The sequence below is a fragment of the Pristiophorus japonicus genome, chromosome 23, assembly GCF_044704955.1.
Source record: "Pristiophorus japonicus isolate sPriJap1 chromosome 23, sPriJap1.hap1, whole genome shotgun sequence".
In the NCBI taxonomy this organism is placed as follows: Eukaryota; Metazoa; Chordata; class Chondrichthyes; family Pristiophoridae; genus Pristiophorus; species Pristiophorus japonicus.
Genome location: NC_091999.1, coordinates 12,390,594 through 12,410,459, shown reverse-complemented (window position 1 = coordinate 12,410,459; position 19,866 = coordinate 12,390,594). Strand labels below are relative to the sequence as shown.

Genomic DNA, 19,866 nt, shown 5'->3' with positions numbered 1-19,866 from the left:
ACTTGGAAGGAGGGAACAAATGAGTATTTGATCATGCGTTAGTACAACCAATAATGTCACTGTTAAGGTCTGTCCATGTGCTTAACCCTGTATAATTAAGGTGCAATTTGAACAGCTCACTGGAGATCCTTTCTCAGGGGCTGAGAAATGAGATGCACCCCCTCACGTGTAGGAATTAAAGTCATTGAAACTTATCCAAGGTATCCGTCTGTTGAATCCGGGCTTGTTAAGAGGGGAGAGTGGCAATTCTCCCCACCACAAATTGTAACTCGATCCACTTTGATTTCCTGAAGCGACAGCGACCAGAGCTCCCCAGAAGACAGTCGAAGTGCTTTACCCCAGTCCAAGTACATCCCTCCCCCAACCAAAGTGGCTTACCCCAGTCCAAGTGCATGCTTCCCCCAGCCGGGGTCAGAGCGGAATCTCGGGCCTCAGGTCCTACTTCTTGGCACTACGTGGAGGAAAATGACGCATGTCTGTCAAAAAAAGTGCGGTACAAATAGTTATACTGTTTAAAAAAACACTCATCATTGACTGTGACAAAGATGAACTATCCCTCCTCGTCCTCCTCGACCTGTCTGCAGCCTTTGACACGGTTGATGACTCTAACCTCCTCCAACACCTCTCCACCTACGTCCAGCTGGGTGGGACTGCACTCATGTGGTTCCATTCTTATCTATCTAACGGGAGCAAGAAAATCCCCTGCAACGGCTTCACTTCCCACTCCCGCATCATTACCTCTGGTGCCCCCCAAGGATCTATCCTTGGCTTCCTCCTATTTCTCATCTATATGCTGCCGCCTGGTGATATCATCCGAAAACACGGAGTCAGTTTGCACATATATGCTGACGACACCCAGCTCCACATCTCCATCGCTTCTCTCAATCCCTCCACGGTCTCTAAATTGTCAGACTGCTTGCCCGACATCTAGTACTGGATGAGCAGAAATTTTCCCCAATTAAATATTGGGAAGACCGAAGCTGTTGGCCCTGAAATTCCGGTCGGAGGTTTCTTTCGAAAGAACGCCACTGATTGGAGAATTTTAACGAATTTACCTGGTGGTCCCGAAGGTACCTTGGATTCCGGTGGGGAGGCCTTCTCTTCCCGCGCTGAGAAGCGCACTCCCATACTGGTTTGGACGCAGAAGGTGCAGTCAGTGACTGCACAGCCAATGAGTATTCCACAGCATTCTCATTAATAGCAATGAGAACTCCGTATCTACGAGTACTCATTTCTATTAATGAGAAAAAAAGCAAACACACTAAACATCATAATACAAAATAAATACACACCTCACAATTAAAATTAATTTAAATTAAAGTTAATAAATGTCTTAGAAAAAATATATATTTTTCCGATTAAAAAAAAAAAAAGTTTTTTAAATTATGGTTTAAAATAAACTTACCATAGTGGGCAGGGTTTTCAAAAATAAGATTAAATGTTATTTTATTATGTTTTGAAACTCTTAAGCTATGCACCTGCTTTTCTCGGGCTCATGAGTTTTCAGGACATTTGCTGGGCAAGAGATGGGTAAATACCACAATCTTGCCCATGCAAATGTCCTGGCTGCCGAGATGTGGGGGAGCTTGACAGTTTGGAAAAGCCGGTTTTCAGTGCATGCGCATTGTGCACTGAAAACTGCCTTTTGTGATATCTTCCCAGGTTCGTACACACTCAGTCTGGGCTCGGGGAAGCCAGGATTTCTAGGCAAATGTCTTTGGTCCTCGCCACAATCTGCATTCTCTATCCACTGACTCCATTCCTCTGCCGAGCATCTAATTGAGATTAAACCATACTGTTTGCAACCTAGGCATCATATTTCACCCTGAAATTAGCTTTTGGCTACATATCCGGGGCATAACTAAGACCGCCTATTTCCACCTCCACAACATTGCCTGCCTCCACCCCTTCCTCAGCTCATCTGCTACTGAAACCCTCATCCAGGCCTTTGTTATCTCTAGACTTGACTACTCCAATGCACTCCTGGATGGCCTCCCACATTCTACCCTACGTAAACGCGAGGTCATCCAAAACTCGGCAGCCCTTGGTCCTAACTCGCACCCAGTCCCACTCACCCATCACCTCTGTGCTTGCTGACCTACATTGGCTCCCGGTTAAGCAATGCCTCGATTTCAAAATTCTCATCCTCCATGGCCTCTCCCCTCCCTATCTCTGTAATCTCCTCCAGCCTCACAATCCCACAAGGTGTCTGCGTTCCTCAAATTCTGCCCTCTTGAGCATCTCTGATTATAATCGCTCAACTGCCTGGGCCCTAAGCTCTGGAACTTCCTCCTTAAACCTCTCTAACTCTCTTTCCTCCTTTAAGAGACTCCTTAAAATCTGCCTCTTTGACCAAGCTTCTGCTGTGATTTCTTCTTATATGGCTTGGTGTCAAATATATTTGCTTTGTCTAATAACACTGCTGTGAAGCGCAATGGGACGTTTTGTTACGTTAAAGGTGCTTATATATAGCAAAGATGCTGTTGTTGACCAATCAGCTCCTTTTCTTTTTGGATTCTGGCGTCACTCTATCGAATTCTGCCTGTGTTGTGTTGCTCGACCACGGGTCCACCCCTACGCGGTGAATTGACCAAAGTGGCCTTTCAATGGGGGTGGGCTTTTACCCTGCATGCCCCGCGGGGGAGAATGTGTCGCACCCAGACTGCGGGAGCCCAGTGCGCAGGCGCGGGACCCGCCTGGGTTTGGAGCATGCGCGGAGCGAACAATGGCGGAGCAGTGAGCAGGCAGCATCGCTCTGCAGCGGCGGGTCAGAATCGGTGGATCGGAGCAGGGTAATGCTGCGGCAGACGGGCGGGGAGGCTTCATAAACAACTGGTCAACGCCACGAGCCCGCAATAATCAGCTCAACGGCCCGTCGTTTGCAGCTTCGGGGCTTTCTCCCGACAACAGGCCCAGGCTCACGGCCGCCATCTTGGTACAGGAATGTTCAGCGTGCCGCCCTCTTGATTCAGTGAGTAACAAGGCGCATGCGCGGCCATCTTCGTGCAGGCCCGAAGAGTGGGCGGGGCCGCGCAGCTCACAAGAACAAAAGAAATAGGAGCAGGAGTCGGCCATTCGGCCCCTCGAACCTGCCCCGCCATTCAATAAAATCATGGCTGATCTGATCATAGACTCAACACTTCCCCGCCCGCTCCCCATAACGTTTTACTCCCTTATTGTTCAAAAATCTGTCTATCTCCACCTTAAATATATTCAGTGACCCAGCCTCCACAGTTCTCTGGGGCAGAGATTTCCACAGATTTACAACCCTCAGAGAAGAAATTTCTTCTCATCTCAGTTCTAAATTGGTGATCCCTTATTCTTAAAACTATGCCCTTGAATTCTAGATTCCCCCACGAGTGGAAACCTCCTCTCTGCATCTACACTGATGAGCCCTCTCAGTATCTCATGTTTCAATAAGATCACCTCTCATTCTTCTAAACGCCAATGAATACAGGCCCAACCTGCTCAACCTTCCTTCATAAGTCAACCCCTTCATCTCAGGAATCAACCTAGTGAACAAGGAGACCAAAACTGTACGCAGAATTAGCCAGTCTGTATCCCTATGCAAAGTTTTGTGTCCTCACAGCTTGCTTTCTCACCCATCTTTGAATCATCAACAAACTTGGCTACATTACACTCGGTCCCTTCATCCAAGTCATTAATATAGATTGTAAATATTTGAGGTCCCAGCACCGATCCCTGCAGCTCCCCACTCGTTACCATTTGCCAAACAGAAAATGACCCATTTTTCCCGACTCTCTGTTTTCTGTTAGTTAGCCAATCTGCTTTCCATGTTAATATGATACCAACTCCATGAATTTTTATCTTGTGCAATAACCTTTTATGTGGCACCTTATCGAATGCCTTCTGGAAATCCGAATCCACCACATCCACTGGTTCCCCTTTATCCACCCTGCTCGTTACTTCCTCAAAGAACTCCAGCACATTTGTCAAACTTGATTTCCCTTTCATAAAACCATGCTGACTCTGCTTGACTACATTATGGTTTTCCAAATGTTCTGCTACATTCCTTAATAATGGACTCCAGCATTTTCCCAATGACAGATGTTAGGCTAACTGGCCTATAGTTTCCTGCTTTCTGTCTCCCTACTTTTTAAAATACGGGTGTTATGTTGGTGGTATTCCAATCCGCTGGGACCTCTCCAGAATCCAGAGAATTTTGGTAGATTACAACCAATGCATCCACTATTTCTGCAGCCATTTTTTTAAGACCCTGCAGGCCAGCAGGTTCAGGGGACTTGTCCACCTATAGTCCCATTATTTTACCAAGTACTTTTTCTTTAGTGATAGTGATTGTTTTATGTTCCTCCCTCTCTGTAGCCCATTGAATACCTTTTAGTGTCTTCTACCGTGAAGACCTATACAAAATATTTGTTCAGAGTCTCTGCCATTTCCTTGTTCACCACTATTAATTCCCCAGTCTCATCCTTTAATGGACCAGTGTTCACTTTAACTACTTCTTCCTTGTTATATTCATGCAGATGCTCTTACTAAATGTTTTTATATTCCTTGCTAGCTTACTTTCTTAATCTGTCTGCTCTTTATTTTTTTTTAGTCCTTTGCTGATTTGCTGCTTTAAAAAAAAATCCCAATCCTTGGTGGCCTTGTATAGTCCCATGTACAGTCTCAGGCCTGGAATCCCCATGTACAGTCCCAGGCCTGGAATGCCCATGTATGGTCCCAGGGTTAGAATCCCCCTGTACAGACACAGGGTCAGACTCCCCATGTTCAGTCTCAGGGTTAGAATCCCCATGTACAGTCCCAGGCCTGGAATTCCCATGTACAGTCCCAGGCCTGGAATTCCCATGTACAGTCCCAGGGTCAGACTCCCCATGTTCAGTCTCAGGGTTAGAATCCCCATGTACAGTCCAAGGGTTGGAATGCAAATGTGCAATCCCAGGATTGGGATCCCCATGTATTATTTATATTACCCTAGACCCTGTCTTAGTTATAAGAACATGTTGTGAGGAGGACACAAAAATCTGCAAAGGGTTATAGACAGGCTAAGTGAGTGGGAAACATTTTGGCAGATGGAGTATAATTTGGGAAAATGTGAGGTTATCCACTTTGGCAGAAAAATAGAAAAGCAAATTATAATTTAAATGGAGAAAATTTGCAAAGTGCTGCAATACAGAGGGACCTGGAGGTCCTTGTGCATGATACACAAAAAGTGTGTATACAGGTAAAGCAAGTAATCAGGAAGGCAAATGGAATGTTGCCCTTTATTGCAAGGGGGATAGAGTATAAAAGCAGAGAAGTCCTGCTACAACTGTACAGGGTATTGGTGAGGCCACACCTGGAGTACTGCGTACAGTTTTGGTCTCCCTTTTTAAGGAAGGATATAGTTGCATTGGAGGCTGTTCAGAGGTTCACTAGGTTGATTCTGGAGATGAGGGGGTTGACTTATGAGGAATGATTGAGTAGTTTGGGCCTATACACATTGGAGTTCAGAAGAATGAGAGGTGATCTTATTGAAACATATAAGATAATGAGGGGGCTCGACAAGGTGGATGCAGAGAGGTTGTTTCCACTCATAGGGTAAACTAAAACTAGGGGGCATAGTCTTAGACTGATTGGCCGCTCAATTAAAACTGAGATGAGGAGGAATTTCTTCTCTGAGGTTTGTAAATCTGTGGAATTCTCTGCCCCAGAGAGCTGTGGAGACTGGGTCATTGAATATATGTAAGGTGGATATGGACAGATTTTTGAGCGATAAGCGAATAAAGTGTTATTTCTTACTTTCTTATGCTCGAGTTTGCACTGCCATTTAATAAGATCACGGTTGATCTGATCTTGGCCTCAACTCCACTTTCCTTCCTGCTCCCCATAATCCTTGTTACTGCAGTAGTCTCTGTTTATATTACACTAGACTCTATCTCAGTTACTACTGAACGAGGCCATTACACTGATATCACACCAGGCCCTGCCCCTGTTTATATCGCACCATCCTGTCTCTGTTTATATCGCACCAGACCCCGTCCCTGTTAATATCACACCAGACCCCGTCCCTGTTAATATCACACCAGACCCCGTCCCTGTTAATATCACACCAGACCCCGTCCCTGTTAATATCACACCAGACCCCGTCCCTGTTAATATCACACCAGACCCCGTCCCTGTTAATATCACACCAGACCCCGTCCCCGTTTGTATCACATCAGATCCTGTCCCGGTTTGTATCACATCAGATCCTGTCTCTGTTTATATCGCACCAGACCCCATCCCTGTTAATATCACACCAGACCCCGTTCCTGTTTATATCGCACCAGACCCCATCCCTGTTAATATCACACCAGACCCCATCCCTGTTTATATCGCACCAGACCCCGTTCCTGTTTATATCACATCAGACCCCGTCCCGGTTTATATCGCACCAGACCTGTCTCCGTTTATATCGCACCAGACCCCGTCCCTGTTTGTATCACATCAGACCCCGTCCCTGTTTATAATCGCACCAGACCCCGTTCCTGTTTATATCGCATCAGACCCCGTCCCTGTTTATATCGCACCAGACCCCGTCCCTGTTTATATCGCACCAGACCCCGTCCCTGTTTATATTGCACCAGACCCCGTCCCTGTTTATATCGCACCAAACCCCGTCCCTGTTTATATCGCACCAGACCCCGTCCCTGTTTATATCGCACCAGACCCCGTCCCTGTTTATATCGCACCAGACCCCGTCCCTGTTTATATCGCACCAAACCCCGTCCCTGTTTATATTGCACCAGACCCCGTCCCTGTTTATATCGCACCAGACCTGTCTCCGTTTATATCGCACCAGACCCCGTCCCTGATTATATCGCACCAGACCCCGTCCCTGTTTATATCACACCAGATCCTGTCTCTGTTTTACTTGTACTTCTTTCAATTTAGTATACTTCAACATCCCCCGCCCTCCTGTTTTATTTTTCTGTTCCCATGGCAGCTGGCAATTATTCTGCCATTCACAACCCATCTGGACTCATCTTTTGTTTCCTAACTTTCCTAACAGTATTCGCTGCTCACGATGTGGTCTCCTCTATATTGGGGAGACCAAACGCAGATTAGGTGACCGCTTTGCAGAACACCTCCGCTCAGTCCGGAAGGTTGACCCCGAGCTTCCGGTTGTCTGTCACTTTAATTCCCCGCTCCACTCTGACGTCTCCATCCTCAGCCTCCTACACTGTTCCAGTGAAGCTCAACGTAAGCTCGAAGAACAGCACCTCATCTTTCGTTTAGGCATTTTACAGCCTTCTGGACTTAATATCGAATTCAGCAATTTCAGACCATGACCTCTGCTCACATTTTGTTCCCTTTCCTCCCTTTTTTTTTTAATAAAACTTCCCCCGCCCTCCTGTTTTATTTTTCTGTTCCCATGGCAGCTGGTAATTATTCTGCCATTCACAACCCATCTGGACTCATCTTTTGTTTCCTAACTTGTCCCATTACCATCTTAATTCGGACCATCATCCCCTTTGTCTCTCAGATCTCTCCTTCCTTTCACCCTCTCACAGACCTTCCCTTTTGTTCCTTCCACACTCCCCCTTTCAGGGCCCCAGCACTTCCATAAGAATCCGTTACATTTTGAACTTTTGTCAGTTCTGACAAAGGGTTATCGACCTGAAACGTTAACTCTTGAAACATTGATTAAATTCTAACTCTGCACACAGGAGCTTTCTCAGCATCTCTTCTGAAGGTGCTGGTAAGTGCCAGGATGACGGATTTGGACCCCTTGTGCTCAGAACTGATCCCCGAGACCAATCTCAGTTCAACATGGGATGTAGAAGGAGACCTGATGAAAGGACAGCGACCAGAAACATTAACTCTGTTTCTCTCTCCACAGATGCTGCCTGAGTATTTCCAGCAGTTTCAGCACCTTCAGGAGAGGAGAGGGAGTGAAACCAGTGAGTGTAGAACTGAACCCAGCCAGAGTCAGCACCTTCAGGGGAGGGGAACCAGTGAGTGTAGAACTGAACCCAGCCAGAGTCAGTACCTTCAGGGGAGGAGAAGGAGGGGAATCAGTGAGTATAGAACTGAACCCAGCCAGAGTCAGTACCTGCAGGGGAGGGGACCCAGTGAGTGTAGAACTGAACCCAGCCAGAGTCAGTACCTTCAGGGGAGGAGAGGGAGGGGAATCAGTGAGTGTAGAACTGAACGCAGCCAGAATTAGTAATGAAAACAGGGAGCAGAGAACAAACTGTCTTGAGACATGTGATGAGTTTTGGATTTCAGTGCAGGAAGGAAGGACAACGTGTAGGACAGGGATTTACAGCTTTGGAAGAACAAGAGAGGAAAGAGTGTTCCATGGAAACTCGATGTGTCTATCCTGAATTTCTATCTTGTACTGACAGCGATGAGTTTTGTTATCTCCTTTTACAGCGTATGAGAAGGGGAGATTTTCAGACGAGAAACTCAAATTAAACATCACGTCACGATCTGACAGAGTCAATCGATTCATCAGGAACTGAATATCATCGGCCTTTGAATGTGGAAGGTTTGTCTGTTCTGCCTGTGTGAAAAGATTTCCGACTTCAGTGTGACTGGAGAAGCACCGAGACACACACACACACGAGTGAGTGTTCCAGTGCACTGCCTGTGGAAAGAGCTTTAACCAGCTACACAGCCTGAAAAAACATCGCACCATTCACAGCGCGGAGAAATTGTGTTTGGTCAAGTGTTTGTGTGGACAAGGCTTCAACTGATCGTCCAAAGCTGGAGAGACACAAAGCCACCCGCACCATGGAGAAACCGTGGAAATGTGGTGACTGTGAAAAGGGATTCAAATACCCGTATGAGCTGGAAATTCATCGATGCATTCATACTGGGGAGAGGCCGTTCACCTGCTCCATGTGTGGGAAGGGATTCACTCGGTCATCCCACCTTCTAACTCACCAGCGAGTTCACAATGGGGAGAGGCCGTTCACCTGTTCTGAGTGTGGGAAGGGATTCACTCGGTCATCTGACCTGCTGACACACCAGCGAGTTCACACTGGGGAGAGGCCGTTCACCTGCTCTGTGTGTGGGAAGGGATTCACTCAGTCATCCCAGCAGCTGAGACACCAGCGAGTTCACACTGGGGAGAGGCCGTTCACCTGCTCGGTGTGTGGGAACGGATTCACTCGGTCATCCCATCTGCTGACACATCAGCGAGTTCACACTGGGGAGAGGCCGTTTCCCTGCTCTGAATGTGGGAAGGGATTCACTTGTTCATCCCAACTTCTAACTCACCAGCGAATTCACACTGGGGAGAGACCGTTCACCTGCTCTGAGTGTGGGATGGGATTCACTCGGTCATCCAACCTGCTGACACACCAGCGAGTTCACACCGGGGAGAGACCGTTCACCTGCTCTGTTTGTGGGAAGGGATTCACTCGGTCATCTGACCTACTGAAACACCAGCAAGTTCACACTGGGGAGAGACCATTTACCTGCTCCGAGTGTGGGAAGGGATTCATTCGGTCATGCGACCTGCTGACACACCAGCGAGTTCACACTGGGGAGAGGCCATTCACCTGCTCAGTGTGTGGGAAGGGATTCATTCGGTCATCCAGCCTGCGGCGACACCAACGAGGTCACACTGGGGAGAGGCCATTCACCTGCTCAGTGTGTGGGAAGGGATTCACTCAGTCATCCCACCTGCTGGGACACCAGCGAGTTCACAAGTGACTGCAGAATTCTGCTGTTATTGCTGCTGTTAATCACATCCCAGACTGACAGAGTTTATTTCTGCTGATCTTAATAACCCCTATAACTGGGCTGGTATTTAACATTTTGATATTTCAAATAACACTGTTGATATTAGATTTCTCCAAGATAAAAGGAGACTAATTGATGTCCTGTTACCGACTGCTCCATTTTGATCCTTTTCTCCTTTCTAACTCTGGATTATTTCAGTTCTCATACCTTCAGTTACTCTCGTGGACAAGTGCCAGTTCCCCATACCTTCCAGAGTGCCTCTCCTAGCCTTGGTATCGAGAGATGGTATCAGTAACATGCCCGGGATCACTCAACACAAAACCCAGTCTGTGAATCACTTTCAGATACTGGACTTAGTGTGTGCCCCACAGCATCTCTCTCACCTTCGATGTGTGAATAGAGCATCACGCCTGCAAAGCTGGTTTCAATTGAAATTTGAATGAACTCAGCAAGTGTCTTTTTAAAAAAATGCTTGCAAGTAAATAGATCTCAAACAATTGGCAAAGGTTTAGAGTCAACAAGATGAACAAGTAAACACATCACGGCCCAATAACCCAGCTCTATATTCACAGGAGAAAGGCCGTTATCTAACTCCTCCAGTGGACAAAATAGAGAAAGATCCTGACTCAGAACGTCCAGAATCTGTGGTAATTATCTTTCAAACCCTGACCGATGCAATCTGTCGGTTTCCTTTCAATTGAAGTGAATGAAGATGAGAGTGCTGTTGGTATATGGAACTCGGTTAATTCAGCATCTGAAAGGTGTTCATGTTTAGTTCATTCGATATCGGGAAAATGTGGTGGGTATCATTTAGAGAGCGATTTCACTGAGCAGCAGCTGTTGTTCGCAACCAACTGGCCGTGGGTATTTTCATCATCGAATGTTTAGATTAGAAATGTTGTTAGAACAACAGTGGTTTATGCTTGCCACAGAAAGGCCATAGTGTTTTTGCGTGCTTATAATGTTGTTGATGTATGTTGAAGAAAATGCAGACTTGTGTCTCTGGACTATGCAGTAGCCAGAGATTGCCATATTAGGCAATGCCTGCTCCAGTTGGATAAGATGGCATGGCAAGAGATCCAGCAGTTTTAAGAATTAATCTCCAGTTATCTGCAAACATCGAATGTCGCAGCGTGCTGACAAAATTGAACTTCAGACTGTAACCTAGTGGGTTAAGTTATTGGGATCGATTGTTAATAGAATTGAATTGTTTTAGAATGGAAAAGTAGTGAAGTTAAGTAAGAGTAGCTAAACTTGTATCAAACCTTGGTTAGACCACACTTAGATTACGGTGTACAATTCTTGTCGCCATATTATAAAAAGGATACAAAGGCACTGGAGACGGTGCAGAGATTTACAAGGGTGATACCAGAAATGAGAGGGTATACCTATCAGGAAAGGATGGATGAGCTAGGTCTCTTTTCTCTTCAAAAAAGAAGGTTGAGGGGTGACCTAATAGAGGGCTTTAAAATTATGAAAGGGTTTGATAGAGTGTTTCCGCTTGTGGGGAAAAGCATACCAGAGGCCAAGTCTCGGTGATTATAAGATAGGGTGGAATCGGTTGCAATGGTGGAAGACTCTGGGCTAAACGTTCCTTTCATTCCCGGTGGGTTCGCGGCAATTTTCTCGGCGGTACAGCTGTTTTTCCGCCCGGCAAAAGTTTCCCCTTTTTGTTTTTCCAATGGTATCGCCCAAATCTGAAAACGCCCGCCGGGAGCAAACCGCCAATGTGCACCGGTGAGAAAATCACCAGGGCGTAAGTTTGGCCTCAACGGCAGCCTGTCCAGATCGCCGAGGGAACCGCCCTGTGAAAGCTGCTTAAACAGGGCGGTAGGGGAGTACTCTGCAAAGAAAGGTAAGTTAAAGGGTCTTTATTTATTTTTTAATTGTAAAATGCCGATTAGGTGTAAAAGTGTCTTGGGAATGTTTTTTTAACTTTTTTTTAGTGAATTAAAAAAAAACTTTTTCTCCCCTTCATCGGCCCAACCGCAGCCTCGAGTAAATTTTTTAAAAAATGCCTGTTTTACTTAGTTTCCCCTTAACTGCCGAGAAAATCGCCGAGAATAACGGTGCAAGACCCATTTTCTCGCCGGGCGATTAGTTTTAACTTAAAAGCGGAAATTTGCGCCAGCGTTACTTCCCAAATGTTAGCGGTTTTTCTGGGTGGGCTCTCGGGAAAGTCTAGCCCTCCGAGTTAGATCCGATCCATAAACAGTATGTGGAATCTCCAAGATATCTGATTTAAGAAGGGAGGAACTTGGATAGCACCAGATATGCAGTGTTGTACTCTGAAAGGGACAATATGGGTTTGTAGATGTGACAGATTGTTTACCCTCCACAAAGAATCACCAAATGCCAGATTGGAATAAGTAACTGGGGCAAAGACCAAACTAAATGTTTGCCAAGGAAATGAGCACTAGGAGGTGCTGTGAATATTTATCATCATCATATCATAAACAGTCCCTCGAACGAGGATAACTTGCTTCCACAAGAGTTCACAGATGTTTCAATGAAGGACCCGATGTTCCAGTCCTGAACTCCAGTTGAGGGGGTGGAAGAAGCCTGTGCGTGGATTTTTTTAATATGTGGTGACCGTTTGCACATCAGCCATCACACGGGCTCGACAGAGCTAGGTCTTGGTCCAGTGGCAAGGATTAACCAGGACAACTGGAGAACTGCTCTGCTGCTAGTGCGCACACATATGGCAGTGTCGGCTGGCCTGTGATGCCCCTGGGCTCTTCTGGGCCCGACGCTCCAGCTCTATTTATAGCCCTGACCTGCGATGGTGTTCTCGCACAGGTCGGGGCGGCCCACAATGTTTGAATATTTAACAGCATCAGTGATCATTCGTCGTTCATATCAGCACAGTCGTAAAACAGTCTAGTCAATCTGTCTTCGCTATCATTTGCAATTGGGACTACTTTTGCTTTATGTATAAAGTCCTTGAAATACCAGCCTCATTTTTTAGAGATTGGACATATTTGCAGTATAAAATACCCCAGGCTTAATTATAAGAACATAAGAAATAGGAGCAGGAGTCAGTCATCTGGTCCCTCGAGCCTGCTCCGCCATTCAATAAGATCATGGCTGATCTGATCATAGACTCAACTCCACTTCCCCGCCCGCTCCCCATACCCCTTGACTCCCTAAATCGCTCAAAAATCTTTATCTCCGCCTTAAATATATTCAAAGACTCAGCTCTCTGGGGCAGAGAATTCCATAGATTTACAACCCTTAGAGAAGAAATTCCTTCTCGTCTCAGTTTTAAATAGGTGGCCCCTTATTCTGAGACTATGTCCCCTAGTTTTAGTTTCCTCTATCAGTGGAAATATCCTCTCTGCATCCACCTTGTTGAGCCCCCTCATTATCTTGTATGTTTCGATAAGATCACCTCTCATTCTTCTGAACTCCAATGAGTATGGGCCCAACCCACTCAACCTATCTTCATAAGTCAATCCCCTCATCTCCGGAATCAACCTAGTGAACCTTTTCTGAACAGCCTCCAATGCAAGTATATCCTTCCTCAAATACAGAGACCAAAACTGTACACAGTATTCCAGGTGTGGCCTCACCAATACCCTGTACAGTTGTAGCAGGACTTCTCTGCTTTTATACTCCATCCCCCTTGCAATAAAGACCAACAATCCATTTGCCTTCCTGATTACTTGCTGTACCTGCATACTAACCTTTTGTGTTTCATGCACAAGGACCCCCAGGTCTCTCTTTGCAATACTTGCAATTTTTCTCCATTTAAATTCTAATTTGTTTTTCTATTTATGCTGTCAAAGTGGATAACCTCACATTACATAGAAACATATAAAAATAGAAAATAGGTGCAGGAGTAGGCCATTCGGCCCTTCGAGCCTGCACCACCATTCAATAAGATCATGGCTGATCATTCCCTCAGTACCCCTTTCCTGCTTTCTCTCCATACCCCTTGATCCCTTTAGCCGTATGGGCCACATCTAACTCCCTCTTGAATATAGCCAACGAACTGGCATCAACAACTCTCTGCGGTAGGGAATTCCACAGGTTAACAACTCTCCGAGTGAAGAAGTTTCTCCTCATCTCGGTTCTAAATGGCTTACTCCTTATCCTTAGACTGTGTCCCCTGGTTGTGGACTTCCCCAACATCGGGAACATTCTTTCTGTATCTAACCTGTTCAGTCCCGTTAGAATTTTATATGTTTCTATGAGATCATCTCTCATCCTTCTAAACTCCAGTGAATAAAGGCCCAGTCGATCCAGTCTCTCCTCATATGTCAGTCCAGCCATCCCGGGAATCAGTCTGGTGAACCTTCGCTGCACTATCTCAATAGCGAGAACATCCTTCCTCAGATTAGGAGACCAAAACTAAACACAATATTCCAGGTGAGGCCTCACCAAGGCCCTGTCCCACTGCAGTAAGACCTCCCTGCTCCTATACTCAAAACCCCTAGCTATGAAGGCCAACACACCATTTGCTTTCTTCACCGCCTGCTGTACCTGCATGCCAACTTTCAATGACTGATGTACCATGACACCCAGGTCTCATTGCACCTCCCCTTTTCCTAATCTGCTGCCATTCAGATAATATTCTGCCTTCGTGTTTTTTGCCCCCAAAGTGGATAACCTCACATTTATCCACATTATACTGCATCTGCCATGCATTTGCCCAGTCACCTAACCTGTCCAAGTCACCAAGCCTCTTAGCGTCCTCACAGCTCACACCGCCACCCAGTTTAGTGTCATCTGCAAACTTGGAGATATTACGCTCAATTTCTTCATCTAAATCATTAATGTATATTGTAAATAGTTGGGGTCCCAGCACTGAGCCCTGCGGCACCCCACTAGTCACTGCCTGCCATTCTGAAAAGGACCCATTTATCCCGACTCTCTTTTTTGTTAGCCAATCCTCTATCCATGCTAATATATTACCCCAACTCCGTGAACTTTTATCTTGTGCAGTAACCTTTTATGTGGCACCTTATCGAATGCCTTCTGGAAGTCCAAATACACCACATCCACTGGTTCACTCTTATCCACCCTGCTCATTACATCCTCAAAGAACTTCAGCAAATTTATCAAACATGATTTCCCTTTCATAAAACCATGCTGACTCTGCTTGATTGAATTATGCTTTTCCAAATGTCCTGCTACTGCTTCCTTAATAATGGACTCCAGCATTTTCCCAATGATAGATGTTAGGCTGACTGGTCTATAGTTTCCTGCTTTTGTCTGCCTCCTTTGTAAATACTGTTATATTTACTGTTATTAAACCCTCGGCTCTGCAGCCACATACACGGCCTCATAAAAGGCTGGTTGCTCAAGTCTATAATTAAGGATTATAATTGCTAAAACAAAATTCAATGTTAATATAACAGAAAAAACTCCTTGTTTTTTAAAATTAAATAATAAACACAAGTAGTAAAAGTAACTGTCTACAAGCTTGAAAGAAAAATATCTTGTGCTCAGTGGATAGACTGCAGGAGACTAACACACAACCAACAAAATGAATATTTAGCCAACAGTTGAGGTAGAGTATCTTCTGAAATATTAGTGTATAAGCACTTATCGCCTTCAGTAGGTGTCAGCTGTTGCTCTCGCCGCTGAATCAGAAGGTTGTGGGTTCAAGTCCCACTCCAGGGACTTGAGCACATAAATCTAGGCTGACACTCCAGTGCAGTGCTGAGGGAGTGCTTAATTGTTGGAGGTGCCGTCTTTCAGATGAGACGTTAAACCGATGCCCCATCTGCTCTCTCAAGTGGACGAAAAAGATCCCATGGCACTATTTCAAAAAGAGCAGGGGAGTTTCCCGGTGTCCTGGGGCCAATATTTATCTCAATCAACAGAACAAAAAAAAGATTGGTCATTATCACATTGCTGTGTGTGGGAGCTTGCTGTGCTTAAATTGGCTGCCGGGTTTCCCCACATTACAACAGTCACTGCACTCCAAAAGTACTTCATTTACACACTTTGAGATGTCCGCTGTGTAAATCCAAGGGCTAGAATTTCCCCAAAGTTTGCCAGTGCCCGATTGCCACCCAAAAAGCCGCTAAGGCTGGGAAGATTATCGCGGCGAAAACTATACGGAAAAATTTTTTTAAATCCGCTCAGCGAAAAATATGGGCCTTGCACCCCCAATCTGGGCGAAAAAGTGCAATTTGGGCTAGATTGGGCGGTGCCTAAAGAAAATGGGCGATAAATTTTAAAAATCTATCAAATTTACCCCGAGGCTGTGGGTTGGGCCTAACACAAGATAAAAAATTTTAAAAACGTAACTAAAAAAATGAAAAGATTTTGAAAATAAACAGGAAAGAACCAATCACTTACCTTTTTCTTGCAGACCTACTTAGCAGCCACCCAGCTCCGCTGATCCTCGCGGGCGTTTAACATTTGTTTTAATACTACCTATGGGTCACCGCTCAGCCAAAGATGACGTCAGGGCGCTCTGTGGACGCCAGTGGTGCGCTCCCCAGCGGGACGTCGAAACCGCCAGCGTGCCTCAGCTGGGGAATTTTTTTGCCGACCTGGTTCTCCCCCAAAACGGTCAATAGCACTGAGAAACCGGGCGGGGAACCAGTGCAAATTCTAGCCCTCATGCGAAACACCTTCGTCTGAATTGTCAATATTTGGAGGTCATGGTTAGATGAGGAAAGACGGGAAGAGGCATGGACAGGTTGGGCTGAATAGGAATGGCCTGTTTCTGTGCTGTATATCCTATGTAATACCATGTATTACGGAAAAGGACAGTATTGTGTGACCACTACCGCACTTATGTGACTGTGGGTTCAAACTGATGGCATATACTAGAACATCACTTTTGTTTGATTCCAACGAGAAACAGGCATATCGATGCAGCATCTATAGTACTGGTACATCATCATAATGCCACTTGTCTGCAGATGTGACTGCTTCAGAAGAATGAAGCCATTCGAGCCATTTTGCACATGGGACACTATATACCTCCTCTGTCTCTGGCTTTAAAGGTCATAATTTAGCGAATTAGGACATCCCAGACACACATGGTGCAAATGATACAGACAAATGGAGAGACAGAAAAGGCAATTCCGAGACGTGAGAAGTCATATTTGGTGTGGAACTACATCCTTGGGCTAGATGGTTCCAGATGGGATTGGTGATAGCACAGATAACAGCTTTAGGGATTCTAGTCGTTGCGCATTGCTGTGTAAGGAACTCGATAAGGGACATAGAAAATATATGAATAGGGAAGGTTAGCACACTAAGAGGAAGTCAGGATTATTAAAGACAAAGAAGGATATAAAACACTTTGCCAAGATGTAATGCAACCCATAAAAAAAACAAAAAAAGTGGGTTATATAGGCCTTTGGACCCTGGTTAATTCAGCTTCTGAAAGGTGTTCATGTTTAATTCATTCGATAGAGGGAAAAATGTAGTTAATATAATTGGAGAAAGAGATTTCACTTAGCAACAGATGGTGTTTTGCGACAACCAGTCATTGATATTCATAATAGAATGTTTGGATTCGAAATATTACGTTAGGATAAGGAAAGTCCAGAACTAGTGGTTTATGCTTCCCGTTGCAAGATCTCAATGTTTCTATGTGTGTTGTTGATGTAGACTTGTGTCTCTGGACTATGCAGTAGCCAGAGACTACCATATTAGGCAATGTCTGTTCCAATTTGATAAGAAAACTGTCTAAATGTAAGCTTTTTCCTTTGTTTGGTAGCACAGAGATCCCCATGCCTGGGTACACAGACTTTATCTGTGACTATACTCTGCTTGTAACTTTCCTTGTATGCTGATGTTAAAGAATAAAATGATTATAAACAGAAGACGGAATTTGTTACAATTCAAGTGAACAAAGTCAACACTTGGTTCTTTTTTTTTTAAAAAGTCTGTGTACTTCAAAACTTCCTTAGGAATTAAAAATCTGTTAAAACACCAGAAGTCATTCGTAAAGCTATAATAGAACATAGCTTAATTAACTTAAATAATTCCAATTTAATTTGGACCAATATTTTATTAACTAAACATAATACAGAACAGATAAAATAAAACAAAATAGCACATGTTTACAGAAAACAGGAAATTACATCATCATTACCTTGACGCTTTTCCAAATGACTAAAATACTGAATAAAACTGGAGAAAAACTTTTTTCACATTTAAACAAATTAAATCAAAGTGCTTTGGAAATTTCAAACCAAGCATCAGGCACATTGCAATCGTAACCAAGGCTGAAGCTTATCTTTTGTAAAACAAACTCTTTCCTGGCTTTCAGAGTTGAACAACTTGCCTCAGTGAAAACAGAACCAAAACCGCTTCTTTAACTTAAAATGTAAATCACAAAGTGCCCCCCTGCTTCTAGTTGCACAATCTATAATTGAAATGAACATACTCAACATAGCCACACTTTCTTAAAACTCCAACATCTAGGACAAGACTACAAAGGGTGAAATGGCTTTTCGTTCTATGCACAAAAAAGTGGGCGGAGCTAAAACAAACATAACAGACATTGTTTTTTCTTTAAAGACAGACTTTCAGACAAAAGGAGTACTGTAACTTCTTAAACATTCATGGTCAGGAAAACTTCCACACTTTAACACAGTCTTTCACGCAAACTGAAATTCCAGCATCCTTTAAGGTTCCTTTCACTGACAATAGTAAGCATAATATAATATGCTTCAAGATGATAATTGAGAAGGACATAAGTATGACAAAACCAGGCTAATAGATTGGAGAAAAGCCAATTTTGAGGGGCTGAGAATAGAACTTGGGAAAATAAAATGGGCAAACTATGTAGAACAGCAAAGTGGAACAATTAAAATGGTGTTCGACAGAGTGCAGGAAAAATATATTCTGCTAAAAGGAAACAACAAACTAAACACTAATGAGAGTTCATGGATGAATAAAGCCATGAGGGAAACATTGAGGGAAAGGAAAGAGGCATACATTAAGTACGTAGACAGCACGGGAGTGTATGATAAGGAAGAATATGAAGAGATTAGGAGAGAAGACAATAAAACAATTAAGAAGGCAAAGAGGAACTATGAAATTAAATTATTGAGGAACACAAAACAAAATAGTAAAATATTTTACAGACTATTGTCTATCCCAACGATATTTTACAAGAAAAAAAAAGAAGGTTGGGATGGGAATAGGCCCATTAAGGGATAGACAGGATAATACCACAGGTAATGATAGAGAGATGGCAGAAATGTTAAATAATTATTTCGCTTCAGTATTTACCAGGGAGATAGAACAGGTGGACATGACATTGGATGATGAGATTAGTAATGAGATAAGTGCATTTAAAATAAAAGAGGCTATATTAAATAAACTAATCAAACTCAAAGAGGATAAAACCCCTGGTTCACATAGATTGCATTCACACATTTTAAAAGAATCTAGGGAAGAGATAGCAGAGGTATTACTACACATATTTAATAATTCATCAGAAAAGGACCAGAGGACTTGAGGATAGCTAACGTAATACCAATATTTAAGAAGGGGGATAGAACATGTCCAGGGAATTATAGATCAATTAGCTTAATATCGGTGTTCGGAAAAATAATGGAATCCCTACTGCAGGAAAAAATAGAACATCTAGAAACCAAAAATATAATAATGAATAATCAGCATGGATTCAAAAGGGAAAGTCTTGCTTGACCAACCTCATTGAATTTTTTGAAGAGATAACAGATAGACAAGGGTAATGCAGTAGATGTAATTTATCGAGATTCTCAAAAGACCTTCGATAAGGTCCCCCATTATAGACTGATGAATAAGGTCAGAGAATGCAGAGTCAGGGGACAAGTAGCAGAATAGAGAGCTTGCTGGCTTTAAGACAGAGAGCAGGGGTAAAAGGTAGCTATGCACAGTGGTAGAAGGTGGGTAGTGGTGTTCCACAGTGCGGTGCAGTGTTCACAATTTATATAAATGATTTAGAGTTTGGAATCGAAAACACAATTTCTAAATTTGCGGATGACATCAAATTTGGGGGGTGGTGGGGGTATAGTCAATACTGAGGAGGACTACAACAAATTACAGGGGGACATTACTAAACTTGCAGAATGGGCATATAATTGGCAAATGAAGTTCAACACAGAAAAGTGTGAGGTATCACATTGTAAGATAAAACTTACCTGCGTGTTGTGATAGTGTTTTAATAATGCTTTTGTTTAAATGTATTATGATAAAATT

General features: G+C 44.1%; 1 protein-coding gene across 2 annotated transcripts; it reads left to right on the top strand.

Moving 5' to 3' along the window:
• Window positions 1-2,723: 2,723 nt before the first annotated feature.
• LOC139235625 (zinc finger protein 229-like) lies at window positions 2,724-17,492 on the top strand. 2 transcript variants are annotated; one of them, XM_070866668.1, is made up of 2 exons: window positions 2,724-2,971; window positions 8,383-17,492. In XM_070866668.1, the coding sequence occupies exon 2, from the start codon at window positions 8,743-8,745 to the stop codon at window positions 9,667-9,669; it is 927 nt and encodes a 308-aa protein (XP_070722769.1). In that variant the 5' UTR covers window positions 2,724-2,971; window positions 8,383-8,742; the 3' UTR covers window positions 9,670-17,492. The 2 variants fall into 2 exon arrangements, with proteins under 2 accessions (XP_070722769.1, XP_070722770.1); XM_070866669.1 differs by lacking the exon at window positions 2,724-2,971 and adding an exon at window positions 7,175-7,907.
• The last annotated feature ends 2,374 nt before the right edge of the window (window positions 17,493-19,866 follow it).

Excerpts from the sequence above, each read along its gene's own strand:
- LOC139235625 (XM_070866668.1), top strand. The coding sequence starts at position 8,743 with ATGGAGAAACCGTGGAAATGTGGTGACTGTGAAAAGGGATTCAAATAC.